The sequence below is a fragment of the Pseudopipra pipra genome, chromosome 4, assembly GCF_036250125.1.
Source record: "Pseudopipra pipra isolate bDixPip1 chromosome 4, bDixPip1.hap1, whole genome shotgun sequence".
Lineage (NCBI taxonomy): Eukaryota > Metazoa > Chordata > Aves > Passeriformes > Pipridae > Pseudopipra > Pseudopipra pipra.
Window position 1 is genome coordinate 365,944 of NC_087552.1, and position 14,333 is coordinate 380,276.

The 14,333-nt window shown below is 48.1% G+C and overlaps 1 protein-coding gene and 1 long non-coding RNA gene across 6 annotated transcripts in view; one reads left to right on the plus strand and one right to left on the minus strand.

Moving 5' to 3' along the window:
- The window catches only part of ANTXR2 (ANTXR cell adhesion molecule 2), a 79,533-nt gene that overhangs the window by 40,660 nt on the left and 24,540 nt on the right, over nt 1–14,333 (plus strand). For 2 of the 5 annotated variants that reach the window (XM_064651316.1, XM_064651315.1), the window contains exons 11-16: nt 1,172–1,250; nt 3,560–3,655; nt 8,000–8,041; nt 8,569–8,664; nt 11,606–11,773; nt 12,808–12,888. In XM_064651316.1, coding sequence (XP_064507386.1) covers nt 1,172–1,250; nt 3,560–3,655; nt 8,000–8,041; nt 8,569–8,664; nt 11,606–11,773; nt 12,808–12,888 — 562 coding nt within the window. Of the gene's footprint in view, nt 1–1,171; nt 1,251–3,559; nt 3,656–7,999; nt 8,042–8,568; nt 8,665–11,605; nt 11,774–12,807; nt 13,061–13,154; nt 14,304–14,333 lie in introns of those variants that run through there. The other 3 variants (XM_064651310.1, XM_064651312.1, XM_064651311.1) reach the window with 3 other exon arrangements.
- LOC135412593 (uncharacterized) overlaps nt 299–14,333 on the minus strand; it is a 227,612-nt gene continuing 213,577 nt past the window's right edge. The window contains exons 9-15 of the long non-coding RNA XR_010429757.1: nt 13,719–13,777; nt 12,714–12,936; nt 10,051–10,225; nt 4,833–5,056; nt 4,265–4,510; nt 3,287–3,714; nt 299–2,074 (exon numbers count right to left, since the gene is read on the minus strand). This is a non-coding gene — a long non-coding RNA (uncharacterized LOC135412593). The remainder of the gene's footprint in view (nt 2,075–3,286; nt 3,715–4,264; nt 4,511–4,832; nt 5,057–10,050; nt 10,226–12,713; nt 12,937–13,718; nt 13,778–14,333) is intronic.

Here is a 14,333-nt window from a genome sequence, read left to right on the forward strand (position 1 = left end):
CTCCATTTCGTAGCAAACACAGCCTGATTCCTCACTAGTGACATTCCAGGCAGGACTCAGGAGGCTGCCAGGGCACACAGGGCCAGTAGGGAGGCTGCAGGAGTGTGTGAGCAACTCGACAGGGGGGTCCTGCTCTCTCCCAGGGAAGGCAGGAAACACTCCTGCCTTGCAATCAGGGGAGTGTTTGGCCAAACCTGAGCAGAATCTTCATGCTGGAATTTCCCTCAGCATTCCTCATTGCAGTGCCAAAGCAAAACACTGGAATGAAAAATAATAAAAAGCACCACACTTAAAAAAATTCATGTCTGACAAAATTTCTGGTGTAGTTTGTTTTATTTAGTGTGCTGCAAGAGAATAGATTTTTTTTTATCTGTTCTGATTCACTTATTCCAGGAATAATTAGAAAGAAATTAGAGTTATTCTTTCTGTTGGATCAATTATTCATGACACAGATAATTTAAAAATTAGTTTAGTGGAAGCAACTCACTTCATTTTTGCTACCAATGAAGAAGAAATTAGCCAAATTAGTTAAAATAGCTTTGAACTCCATATTGACTTAAGCGTTTGTGCCAGAATAAAAACTCATGACATGTAAGAATGGTATAAATGATTAATCATTTTAGTTCATGGATATCTATATTTTTATTTAATTACATCTATGCATAATATAAACTGTCTGAATCCTGGGAATCCAAGCCAGAGAAGAGTCTTCTTCTGTTTAACATCCACCATGTGTTGTTTTCTTGTAGGGTTAATTTGTAAAATGTAAACCACATACCATTTGTATGCAGTGTTTGGGGCTATTTATAGCAAGTCCTGACCATCTATAATTATCCAACATTTTTATCCATAATGCCTGCATGTGACTAAAGAGATGGTTATGGAACAGACAAAACAATGCCGATTTCACAGCTGAACTTCAATTTATTTTATGTAAAACTTTTGGGAGTATTTTATGCTGCACGGAAAAGAGGAGGGATAGTCTCTACTCATATAGCTCTGTCAAGGAGACCAAACTTACTCCCAAACAAGACTAAGCACAGGCCTCCATTTCCCCTCTGGGGACACTCTCTGTGGAGCAGAGGCTTCAGATACAGGAGCCTCTGGAGCAGGTGTGAGCCTTTCTTGACTGCTCCACGGTCGCTCATGTTTTTTCTCTGTCTCTTTGCAGAACCCTGGAGGTTTTGGTGAGTTTGAAGGAAGGCCAGTCTTTCATGTCCAGCTCGTTAACCATCACCGCTTCGGAGTGTGTAAGTAAAAGACCACCACAATCCTGTGTAAAATTCCCAAATCCCATTTCTCTTAGGGCTTGGCCATTGTGGGACCTCTCAGTGCAGGGAATCTCTGATTCCACTTCCCTGTGGAAAGCTGTGGCTTTCAAAATACTGGGAGGCTTCCCTGCCCTCAGAGACCTGCTCACTGTAAATATAACCACGTCCCAAGGGGCAGGTGTGACACAGTCACCGGGGGTCCCATTTCAGCCTGGCTTCCCTGAGTGAGGGAGGGGGAGCAGAGCAGGCAGAACCGTGGGACTTCAGCCTGGCTGTGGAGGGCAGTTACAGTCCTGCAGGAGGGTACTGCTGCTCCGTAACTCTGGAGCCTGAGTAACGAGTGTAGGCTCTTAACTCTGTTAATTTGGGGAGACAGGCAGTCCAAGCACAGGCTGGAGCACCCCAGTTACACCTGGGGGTAAGGCAGGGTGAACATCCTGCTGAGTCTGATCACAGGTTATGGAAAAGAGTTAAAACTGCTTCTGGGAGAAACCACACACTTGTGCAGAGAGTGACTGTTGAACTTAGTACCTTTATACAATCAATAGATTAATAAAATTTTCTAGTCTTGCATGTCTGCTCTCCATTACGTGGGCAGGACAGTTGGGATTTGTGCAGGGAGACACAAGCCCCCAGTGTTTAACACGTGCTGTGCATGGGCACCGTGTGCCTTTAAATGTGTCTCATCTGAAGTGTGACTTGAGAGCAGCTTTCCCATCAGGCGTGGAGCACCGAGAACAGTCCCTTCTGCTCGTCAGCCTGCATTTCTCCAACAGGATTGCTTTTGCCTGTAGATCAGTAACCTAAAAGAGAAAAAATGGCATTTTTCTTCTATTCGTTTAAAACCTCAGTACTGGTGCAGTAGAAATCAGAGCCTCAGTGCAGCCCTGTGGTTTGAGGAGGTAAAGCCAGACTGAGCTGGGAGCTGAAGGAACACACACTCCCCAATTCACAGTTCATAGTTTACTGGGCAACATCCCAGCCTTACACCCAAGCACGGTGACTGAGGGCAGTCACCCAGGAGCCTGCTGCAGCCCAGCTGAAGACTGCCTTTACCTCAGCCCTTGCAGAGAAGGCAGCACATGGTGACTCTGTGCCTCTGTAAGAGCTGCTGGGAGTGCACGGAGAGGTAACAGCAAAGCCCTGGTGCAGAGCAGATCAGAGTGAAGTGCTGAGCACGGCCTTCCCACTGTGCTGCTCTGTGGTCACAGCCTGCACTGGCAGGAAGCAGAGGGGTACAGATGTGCATGGGCAGGAACAACTGCCGTGCTTCTCATCAGCCCTTTTTGTCTCTTTTTGGTTTCTGCTCTTGGCCTGTGCTGCAGCGAAGGCAGCTCCACACAGGAGCTGCTGTTTCCATAGTAGCAGATGGGCAGCTCCAGAAATGGGTCACTGCTAGAACTGCTCACTAATTCTGGGAGCTGAGCAGCTGATGGCTGGCTGGGAGATGAGTTACAAGTTGCAGCCTCCCAGCAAACACACATTGCTGCAGTGAAAACAAACAAAAATACACAGCATTAGGCACTGAGGCACCCATCATACCCGTGTGCCTCACTGCACCGACCTGGTCGTGGGATACAGCTCTGTTCCACCTCCAGTACAACCCTTCTCACTGGGACAGAACTACTCACGCTGTACTCCAGCCTCAGCATTTCTCTGGGTCACTCCTTTCCTTTTTTGCCACCTGAAGTCTGAATAACTTCTGTTTTCCTAAGGTCACTGTTGCGTTTCTGTCAGTATTTTTCTAAAACCCCAAGTATAGGAATAAAAGTGCCAGAGGAAGTGGGTTGGAGGTGTGGGGTGTGTGGGAGTTGGGCTGCTCAGTTCTCCATTACAACCAGTGTTGCTGGAAGCAGGAGCACTCCTGCAGAGTTCCAGGTTCAAACAGCACTGCTGCAGGGAGTTAGTGTGCCACACTCTGTACAGGCGTGTGGGCGATCAGCATAAAAGCCTTGGATGTGTACTGTTAGTGGAGATGCCTTAAAATCCGCCCCTCACCCCCAGTCCATACAGACCTGTGTCCTCATGGAGCAGAAGGGCACTTCTCATCCACAGGTCTAGGAGACTTCCCCTGCCTGTGTCTAATGGCTCGTTCCTTAGCAGTCAATGCACTCTCCCTTTTCGTCTAGCTTGGCCTGAGTCCGATCTCAGGAGTATCAGTTTTATATTGGTTTCACATGAGAATGCATCCCTGACTTGAGCAGAACTAATCCTGGGCTTTGGGGTGAGTGTGTGAGCCAGGCAGAGTTGTGCAGCCCGTGCTGACGCTGTCCCTGCTCTCTCTGCAGTCCAGTGGTGTGGCAGCGCTCATTGCCGTCCTCGTGCTGCTGCTGCTGGTGGCACTCGGCCTGCTCTGGTGGTTCTGGCCCCTGTGCTGCAAAGTGGTGAGTACAGACCATGGGGAACAGCCACCGCACTGGGACTCAGGGGTGGGAAACAGATCCTGCAGGAAACAGGGGAGAAACACGGGACGTGAGCCAGCTGGGGTGGGGGGCTTGTGACAGGAGGAAGGGGATGGGGAGACCAGCCCAGCACTGGGGCTGCGCTCTGGACAGAGCCCCTGCCTGCCTGTGAGCTGCACGTGTGGGAACCAGCACCAGCATGGTGCTGTTCCTGGAGATGGGGTGACCATAATGGTGTGCAGATGTTACCCTGAAATCAAGGACCAATTTAAAAGTGCTGTCACTTAAATTGGTATTTGTAGTCCATTATGGGCTCACAAGTTGGAAATCCCTTATCGTCTTCATAATCCCTGCACACATCCATCTCTTTATCCGAGTGTGCTCTCTATCCTCACCCCAGCAGCAGCAGTGCTCAGCACTGACTCCTGCCATTCCTTGGTGGGGGGTTTAAATGGGGAAAGTTTATTATTCATCCAGCTCAACGGCAGCACAGAGGACTTGGGAAGCAGAGATTGCTTCCGGGCTGGTCTGTATTCCTGGTCTTGTCTGGGGCCTGTGGAATGTGGGGCAGAGAGGAACTGGCCTTCTCACCTGACCACGTGCAGCTCCCATAATCCAGGGGGCCCGGGGGGCCCCAAGCTGTCTGAGGGCAGGAAGTCCTCAGCCTCCATCTGCCCCCTCACGGTCTGGGGTTCCTGAGACGACAACAATGACCTCTTCTGTAATAAAAAGCCTCTCTCGTGTCTCGTTCTCCACGGCACAGGCCCAACATCAGAAATACAGGGAGGTTTCTGTCAGTCACTTTGCTCCCACTTTATATCATGTGGATAAGGAACACTGGAAATCAGTAAGAAGAAAGTTTCCTATTTTCATAATTTAAAATAACTGCCTAACCTCGATTCACAAACCAGCTTCACATTTACTGGTTTCAAAAGCCCAAATCTTACAATAAAAGACAAACCAATGCATAGTTCTATAGTATTACCTTCCAGCCATACAAAACCACAGCACTTCAAGTGTCCATGTCCTCTGTGGTTTCCTCCCCCCTCTCATGGATACTATTTGTTTCTTTAAAAGAAAAGGTAATTTTAGGCCGCTGCTACGATACTGAATTCCAAACCCACATGCTATTGCACTGAACCTACTGCCAAATACTGACCCTTTCTTTGGTCTTGCTGGCTGCTCCTTGGGTTCTTGTGCTGTGCCTCTGTTCCTGCCCCTCTCTCCTGCCCCTGAGGCTCGGACATCACCTGGAAGGGCCCCTTGTGGCTCTGTAGTCCTGGGCTTCAGGGCAGTGTCCTCAAGGAGAGGGGCAGCATTAGGCCCAGGCATGACCTGTTCTTCCTTCCTTCTGGGTCTGCTTCCCTGGCAGTGCCTGGTTTCCTGGGACAAAGGAGCAGAGGAGTCAGAATGTGACAGAAGAAAGAGGTACAGGGTGTTTGTGGGCAGAACCAGAGTCCGGAGCCAGGCGGGTGCGTTACCCCTGCCCACGGGCCGAGCTCCGTCCTGGCCAGGACTCGGTCTCGGCAGCATTCTGTGCTGTGAGGCCCATGGACACTCCCAGGGTGGGGCAGGGGGACTCCTCTTCCTTTTCCTTATTCCTCCCGCCCTTTCCAGGATGTCAGTGTGACAGCTCTGTCACTCGTCCCTCGCTATGGAACATATGATCGCAGCAAGCTGGCTGCAGGCTCCGTGCTGACATCTCCTAATGCCCACATCACGGAGCGCGGGGAAGTGTTAATGAGTGGATCAGAGGCACTGCTGCCTCAAGCACCAACTTCTTCTTCTTTTTAAAGAAATCGGCTCTTCTCCAAACTCAAACCTTCATTCTTTGCAACTCTCTAAATGAGATGGAGCCTTGCCTGGAGAGGCTGATGATAAAACAAAACGAGGAAGCAGCCCATCTCTCCATGGGGATGATAAGACAGCAGTTTTCTCAGAGGCTTCTGCATTTAAACAATCTGAATCCAGCTCAGGAAAAGTTAATTTACAATACTGTGATCTTCCTATGCAGAGCTGCACAGGTGCCTCAGATTTCTATTCTTTATAAACAGCTTTCTACTGATCTCACTTGGAATATCATGCAACTGAAAATAATCCTTATGTGTGCACGTGTGATTCGAGTGTGTGAGTGTGTGAGCCTGTGGAAGCATAAGGATGCAGGCATTGACATTCCAGTGCTGTCAGCGGGGTGAGGAGCTGCTATTCAAAGCAGATTATTTTCTCACACCACTGTCACTTTTAAAACAAGTTTCATTTTCTGGAGCCATTAGAAATAACAGCTAATTAATGGATTTGTTGGCTTCAAATCAGGTTTCCGCTCAAACTTCAGGTTGCTCAGGAGCTGGCACAGGTTTAGGGTCCTCTGCTCAGGGAGTCAAGCAAAAGCTGCCACTGACTGTTTGTTGCCTTTGGAAGCCACAGAGAAGTCAACAAGTCAGGTTTCCCTTGATTCTCTGGGCTGGAAATTGTGATTCCTACATTCCAATGGGCACAGGGCCCATGGGAACTCCATCCCACACCATGGAGAGGTTTGCTGGGCAAAGCCACCTGTGCTCAGACTGCAAGGTTTCAGAGTAACACAACTATAGAAAGCAGAGTGACAATGCCATTTCATGTGGATTTATATAAATCTGCTGCCTAGGAGGCCTTTCCTCTGTGCAGCTTGCAGGCTTGGCAGAGAAATAAATTACTGGAGATAATGGTTAGAGACAGTCAAAAGGGAAATAAGGACAGGAATTAAGTGAGATAAAGTGGCCCTTCATAGAGCAAAAGTCCTGTTTTACCATTTCCAGTCTCTGAATCGACTTGGAAAATCCTGCTCAGCATCCAGGTATCTCTCAGGAATGTTTCACTAATTAAACAATTGATTTCTGCTAAGTAATCTGGAAACTCCTGATGAGTGGGAAGAAAAAGTATGGAGAACTATTTAAAGAAAAATAATTTCTGGCAAGTTTTTGCAACATCATAGCAGCAAACAGAAGTGTGGTTAAAATCCATAGCTGACTTTCCAATCTGCCCAAAGCACTCTGAGCCTGCCTTATGAACAATTCCATATCTTAAACCTGGAGTGCTGTGGAAAACTGGTTCCAAGAGTGCCACGACTTAGTTCTCCTACTGGGCAGAATTCCTGTATGTAGTGCTAAAAGTCCATAGCTTGTTAAGGCAGTAACCAGTAACTGTCTTGGTGGCACTGCGAGTTAAAATGTAAATCAAGACAGAAAAGTCTTGATTATTGGTCAAGAAAAATTTGTTTCTTTCATGTATTATGCTGACCATCTCTGCAGTGATATTGTTTATAGGCAGTGGTAAATTAAAGTTCTATAATTAATAGCACAGAGTGGATAAAATAAGGCATATTTCAATTAAGGTACTTAATCCTGTCTGTATTAGGAGATTTAGGTGTTTGTCAGCATGGACAGTTTTAGGTGTGTTTGTATCATACAAAGGCATAGCAGAAACAGACTCCTTTATATTCACGGGGGAGTTTTTAGTCATTTCTAGGCAATATTCAAGCCCCAAAAAATGACTCGATGTCACCAAAGTACTTATTTTTAGCTTAGACACCTGCTTTTCTCATGGAGGAACAGCTGTGAGTTCAGTTTTCACCTGAATCACTGAAGGGGGTCCCTGCCTCCCTCTACCCTACTGAGACTGTCAGTGCTGGGAACTCCCTGAGCTTTACAGTGTGGATGTGACAAAGGGAACAGGAAGAGGCTGTAGGGAGAGATTTAAATAAAGAGGTGTAAGAGATGATCCTGGCAGCAGTGTCAAAAGTGTTGGAGCACGACTCCACTGCAGGCCCTGCACAGTCAGGAGCTGCAGGCCTCAGTTGTGAGAGCCGCGGAAGCGTCTGGGACGTCCAGAGGTGAAGCCTGAGCTGCCAGAAGGCATTTCACACTTGTCACTGGGCCAGAGACTACCCAGCAGCATGGCAGCAGCAGCAGCAGCAGCTTGGCCCATGGCCACGCAGGCCCTCACACAGGCCTCGGATGCTCTTCCTCCGGGATCGCTAATGAACTCCATGGGGGCTTGGCACTGGCTGCTACTGAGAGTGGCTGAGGCTCATCCGGCCAGGAAGCGCAGTGGCAGACACGTCTGCCCAGAGTGTCTGCGGGCCAGGGATGGCATGTTCTGTCAGATGGATGGTGTTAATTTCCAGAAGGCCTTGGTGGTCAATGCCCTGGGGACCAGGCAGTGCCAGCTGCCAGTTTGGCAGCAGACATGGGGGGTATGGGTGGAAACAGTTCACTCTTACCATGTGCTCTTGCCTTTTGACCGCTGCCAGTGCAGCTCCTTATGCTTCTCTATGTTTGGCTCTTTCAGGTCATCAAGGATCCCCCTCCACCTCCACCAGCCCCGAAAGAGGTACAGTCTGATGGTTCTAATCTCATCACACTGCTTACATGGAGCCGCTCCTGTGCTTCCCTGCACTCTGCGCATCCAGCACCTTGTCTGGGTGCTGCTGAGAACGTGGTGGCCAAAGTCCAGGTCTCTGCTCTGTCTCAGCTCAGTGTGGCCTGAATTAAGGCCCATAGCGACAGAGACATTTAGAGCCTTTATCCCAAGATAGTTGGACATTGTCTTCCCATTCTGCAGTGCGAGCAGAAAGATTGAATCACCCTTGTACAACATCTAAAGATTCATGTAGGATTTGAGCAGCATTTTCCCCCAGCTTTGGCATTCCAGACACTAAGAACCTTCACAAGGGAATTTCTCTCCCACCTAGGAGCAATAATGCACTGGTGGTGCACTCTGCTGGTGTTTGTGCCCCTTTCACACCCAACAGCGGCAAACTCAGTCTCTGTGAACTCCAGTGAAATATACTGAAAAGACATTTAGTGTGTGTGTGTAGGTATCTTTTTGAAGTAAATATCATCTGAATGTACTGACAGGAAGAAGAACAGGAGCCCTTGCCTACCAAGAAGTGGCCTACAGTGGATGCTTCCTACTATGGTGGAAGAGGAGTTGGAGGAATTAAGAGGATGGAGGTTGGTATAATCTGGTGATCACCCTCAAACCCGAGCTCTCTGAGGCTGCAAGTGTGGAAACAAAGACTGAAAGTGTACTGAAAATACAAGGCCATGATGTGTGCCTGTCTTTCCACTGGCATAAGCCCTGGAAAATTCTTTACCATATCGAGCAATTTTGACCTTGCCTCTGAAAGAACAGCTTTCAGTAGTTCCATTTGACTGGGACTTTTAATAGCTGCCTCAAGACATGCTCTTTCCATCAAGCTAATGAGAAAGAGAGAGTGAGAGCCTTTTCTGCATGTTTTGGAAGGAATTACAGCGAAACATAAGTCCCCCAAGTGTGGGCCAGCCAAATGCGCTGACAATGGTGACGCTGAGGAGAGGCTTGATCTCAGAGGGACTCGCAGCGACAACAGTGCCTGTCTTTGAAGAGACATGATAGCATCATGTTAATTAAAACAGAATGAAGAATGTGCATCCTTATGGGCACATCCTTATGGAGGTTTTATAGTCAAGTCAGCCTCTATGGAATGTGCAAAGCAGTTTTTAACTGCAGTCCAGGAAGCTGTCTCTCTCTGAAACACCCACCTAGGCCATCCTGAGGTGTCTTGATGAAACTTTAAAGGTATTGGCCTGAGAATCAGTTTTGCTCTAGATCTTTTTAAATGCAGCAGCAGAACATGCAGGTTTGAAGCTGTGTTGCTTATATGCATTTCCTTCAGCAGTTCAGAATTGCTAATTTAGAAGAGCTTCAGATTTCACAAAAAAACCATTTTGTGCAGTGTTTTTCAGAGGCAAACTAGCAAATGCTTTCCAACACAAAGAATTACAAGTCTGGATTTCTGAGGGGAGCCATGATAGGCTCCAGAAGGGGTTCCAGGGTTTAAGCCATTCCAGTCTGTAAATGGGATCTCGCACAATGGAACAGAAACCTGACAGAAACCTCCTCAACACAAGTAAAATCAGGACCACACAGAAATGCATGTTCAGCCCATGGCAAAAATACAATGAGAACAGAACATTATGCTTAGGTTAGAAAAGCTTTTCATCTGTGGTAGGAATTTTGTGAAGCACTAAGGGCTGAAGATGTGAACCATCTGAAACTGGTGCCAGTGCAGTCACGGGACTTTGAAGGGCCCCCATTCTGTGGGGCTGTGGTGCTGTCCCTCTCTGGCACCCCAGAGCACTGACAGGTTTGGTTGGCATGCATGGTGAGTGACTCAGGGTTTGACTGGGGAGCTTCACCTCTGCCCTGCAGTGTCAGTGACAGGGGCTTGGGAAATGGGCTCAGTTCAGGCTGCTGGGAGAGCAGGACAGGCCTCACACCCCTCCCTGGCTCAGGAGAGCATGCAGGGCAGAGAAGAGAGAGAAAGCAAACACAGTCCAAAGGAGGTCATTCCTCACCTGGCAGTTAGAGGTGGTTTCTGTGCTGTGGCCAGCAACAAAACTGCTGCACTAGTCATGACATTTCTTCCCTGTTTGCAGTCTGTGTGGCAACACAGTTGTCTGGTTTTCACTGCTTCTCTGTCCTCTGTTCTTCTGCTGTTCCTCCAGCAACTTGATTGCTCTCACAGCTTCCCTGCATGGAGAAAAGGAGTAAATGATCCAGCACCCTTCGCCTTACTGCTCCTATATTTCCTTTTGGGGCAGTTACCCATCCACTCCTGCCTTCCCCACTAGCTTCACTCCTCTGTGGCAGTCCCACAGCTTAGGCAGTGCTGTTTGCTCTTCTTGCTCTGTCTTTTGGCATTGCCTTAAAATTTTGTGATGGCATTGCCAGACCCCACTCATTACAGTCAATACATTTTATGTCAAAATTGGATTGTCAGACTTCACCAATCCTGGTTTCCTCTGGGTGAAGTGGCTTTAATCCGAAGGAGAAGGTAATTTTATCAGTGAGGGATCCACCTTCTATCTCTAAGTGGTTTTAAGGGTGTTTAAAATACATTCTAACAACCACGTAACAACCACCATTGATCACAGTGAAAGACACAAGTGTTTGAGATTTTCCTTGCAGGCCAGATCAGAGCAAATAGCATGATTAGAGAAAGCCTTGCTGAAATAATCCAGGCCAGTTTCACGAAGGACTTTTGAACTCCTGCCATAGCTTTTAGCTGTTCCTTGTGGGCTGAGAGGGGAACAGCCTTGTCTGGGCTTGTTTCTTTGCTCAATACAGCAAACATACCTGCTCAGATGGCTGTATGGTGCTTCCAGTCACAAGGTGAAATAGGATTCCTTCAGCAAGACAGATCATCTCGTAGAGGGATCTGTATTTCCGCTGCGGAGCGCAGTGAGTACAGCCTTATGGAAGTGGGAATACCTGCTTGTATGCCCAACCGAGATAACACAGGTGTCCTTCTCTCTGAACTCTTTGTATGTATTATATATACTTGCAGCAGTGATTAAAATACACATTGCTACCTGTTCTACATGCACTTAGGCCGGTTAGACTACTCACCTGCATTTCTCCAGTATGTATGTTCCTGCAGAATAACGTGGAAATCTGAGCAGGTTCAAGGAGCTTCTGCTCAAATGTGCCCAAGCATCACCTTTGATCTACACTGGGGTTCTCAACAAACACTCTGGGTTAGGAAACCTGGCTGACAGAAATGTCAGCTCTGATCGGTGCCAGATTAAGGTCTGGTATTTTAGGATAAATCAGAACCGGAAATGAGACTTTTACATCCTTACTTAGAGAAGGCTTCCCAGATTCCCTTTCTCCTGTACAGCCGCTGTGAGGCATGGTGGAATTTTCTTTCAGAATTTTTCTTGACTTTTCACCACTGAGAGACTCATTTACAAATATATTTAACTAAGAATAATGAAGAGGTAATGTTTTCCTCAGTACCTCCCCTCCTGTTTATCCAGAACTTCTTCCAAATGTATCCCTCTGTTACTTGCAGCATTTCCCTGCCCTGTGCATGCAGTGCACTCACACCTGAACTCTGCCTTTCCTCAGGTGCGCTGGGGTGACAAAGGCTCCACGGAAGAAGGGGCCAGGTTGGAAAAAGCAAAGAATGCTGTGGTGAAACTCCCAGAAGAACCAGAAGAACCTTTTCACCCTAAACCACCTAAACCAAAGCCTACCTCACCAGCCATGCAGCAGAAGTGGTACACGCCAATCAAGGTAATCTTTTCAGTCCTTGGTATGATTTAGTATAAAGGCTGGATTCTGTCTGTCTTGCCAGCCTTACGCAGGCTGAACTGTACAGTATTTTCCAAGTGTTCCCATTCAAGTGTGATGTGCTATTCTCAAAGGGAACACCTACTCAGCATGAATGGCAGGAGCAGTTTTTAGCCCTAAATGCAGTACTTGATCATTACTGCCACATTCTGTTTGCCTTCCCCCAGAAAGGGACATATTGTACAGTGAGAGCATTAAAATCTATGAGGGCTTCCTTGGCATTTGGTTTATCTCAAAGTAGAGCTAATTAAGCCCCAAACTACACAATTTATAGCTGTTAACACTAAGTTTTAAACACGCATACTCATTACAAACCAAGAAAAGCAAAAAATTACATAAAACAACGTAATGGAAGAAATCTGACGGAAAGTGAATCGTTTTTCCTGGCTCATAATAACAGTGCCCTGAGTCACCTGCAAACCCGTCACAAGCACTTCTGACATACTGAGGGTGGGTCTGTAAATACCTTGCTTTAAGAGGTAAGAGCAGAGGACACACAGGTGTAGCAGGGAGCAGGGATACTTCTGTCTTCCCAACTCCCTGTCAGTCCTTTCTGACCCCCAGCAAGCCTGAAGCCATGTTGTCCAGACACACGGGCAAGCCCTGGAACCACCCATGTGGAGCAGGACGTTCCTGACTCGCAGCAGAGCTGGTGTGTGTCCTGCCCAACAGGGCCTGAGTATGTGCTGTAAAACAAGCACACACAGGTGGGATAAACTCTATATGGACATGTGGCAATCAAGTCCAAGCCATGGCAGACCGAGCACAAGTCCTAGATGGCTCCGAGCAGGGAGCAGGTGCGTTAGGCGAGTGCCCTTCCTGGCATTCCAGGTGGGCAGGAGCAGCACCGCAGCGTGCTGTGGGTGACAGCCCAGGCTTACACTGTGCTGACCTGGCTGTGTCCCTGGGATCCCTGTGGCCAGTCCCGGTGCAGGTGAGGTGCTCCCCGCTGACGGACGCCCGTGCTGTCTCCGCAGGGCCGGCTGGACGCGCTGTGGGCGCTGCTGCGGCGGCAGTACGACAGAGTCTCGCTGATGCGGCCCCAGCAAGGAGACGAGGTTGGTGTGCGGCGCGGGGCGGGCAAGGGACGGCTGGGCTGGGCAGCTCTGGGCACGGCAAGAGAGAGACAAAAGTGTGGCACTGCAGCAAAGTAACACACTGGGCAATCACTGCAGTGAGAGGGGCATCACACTGGCCTGGAGACATGGCACCAATGCAGATCTCCCAAAGGCAGAGGGAGTGGTGGTGGGAGCTGGAAAACAGCAACACAGCCCACACCTCGTGCAGGGTAATAACTCTGTGCAGACACCCAAATCTCTCTCAGAACCAGCTGGCTGTAAGAGCAGAGGCTGCCTATCAGCATGCTAAAACTGGATCAAATTTATGTGACACCGGTAACATCCATGCAAGTTGCTTCCTGGAGGTTTGCACTTCCATACCAAAGGCACCTTTCACAGAACAAAAGGTGAGGAAATGTGTTTCTCAGACCATCCTTTCTCCTGAGACACTCGTGACCCCAGAAGAAGAGGCCTCCCCCAAAGGCTGCTCTGATGGGGATGCAGAGCTGCTGTTTGCACCATTGATAGTGAAGTGAGGCCAGATTGGGTATTTCTGATGGCTGGTCCTTAGAAGAGTATCACTTTGAATGTCAGCAGTTATCTTGGGGACTGATTGATCACCAAGGCATTTCACATCTCCTGGGATCACTCAGCTTGCTGGTTGTGGCACCTGGGAAGAGCCACAGGAACAAATGCTTCCCTTTAAATGGGATGGCAAGAGATCACAATCACAAGTACCACAGAGCACAAGTGTGCTGGAACCTTGTTTATGCAACATACAACATAAAGGTGACATAAAAGAATGAGAGGGGTTAAGGGGGAGGAGTTACCTGTGGTAGAATGGGAGGTAATGAGAATTTTGATTATTTTCCTGGTATGAAGTTCAGTGCTGTTGTAAAGGAAGAAAAGGTGAGAATTAATTAAGACAACTGGTGGAAGCAGCAGAATGGCCAAGTGTTAGCATTCTTACCTTGGCTAGTTATTCACTGTCTACATGAAGGATGTGTGTGAAATGGAGCAGCATTAACAACAGCGAATCTACACACCAAATACCTGGCACAATACAGTTTAACAGGTAAACTCAATGTAAACAGGAACACAGCAGAAGTGATGCCTGAAAAGGCTAAAAAAAGTGTCAGTTGGGCCCTGTTTTGGGGATTTCCAACCCTAAAAGGCAGGGAATTACTGTCAGGATTGCCTTTAGAGAAGGCTTTGCTGAGCCATTGTGCAGTCAGACACCTGACTTCTCTGGGCCTGACAGGAGGAACACTGGCTAGCACCTTGGTTTGTGGAAAACAGAGAGACAGCTCTTAGAAAAAGGAGTGGGATCTGTACTAACCAAATGGTGGGCCGGGTGTGACCTGTGGCACTGCAAGAGTGCCATTTCTGTCTGCATGGTGTTGAGTATCTTAGGGAAAAAATGACATATTTTTCCTTGTTCCTAA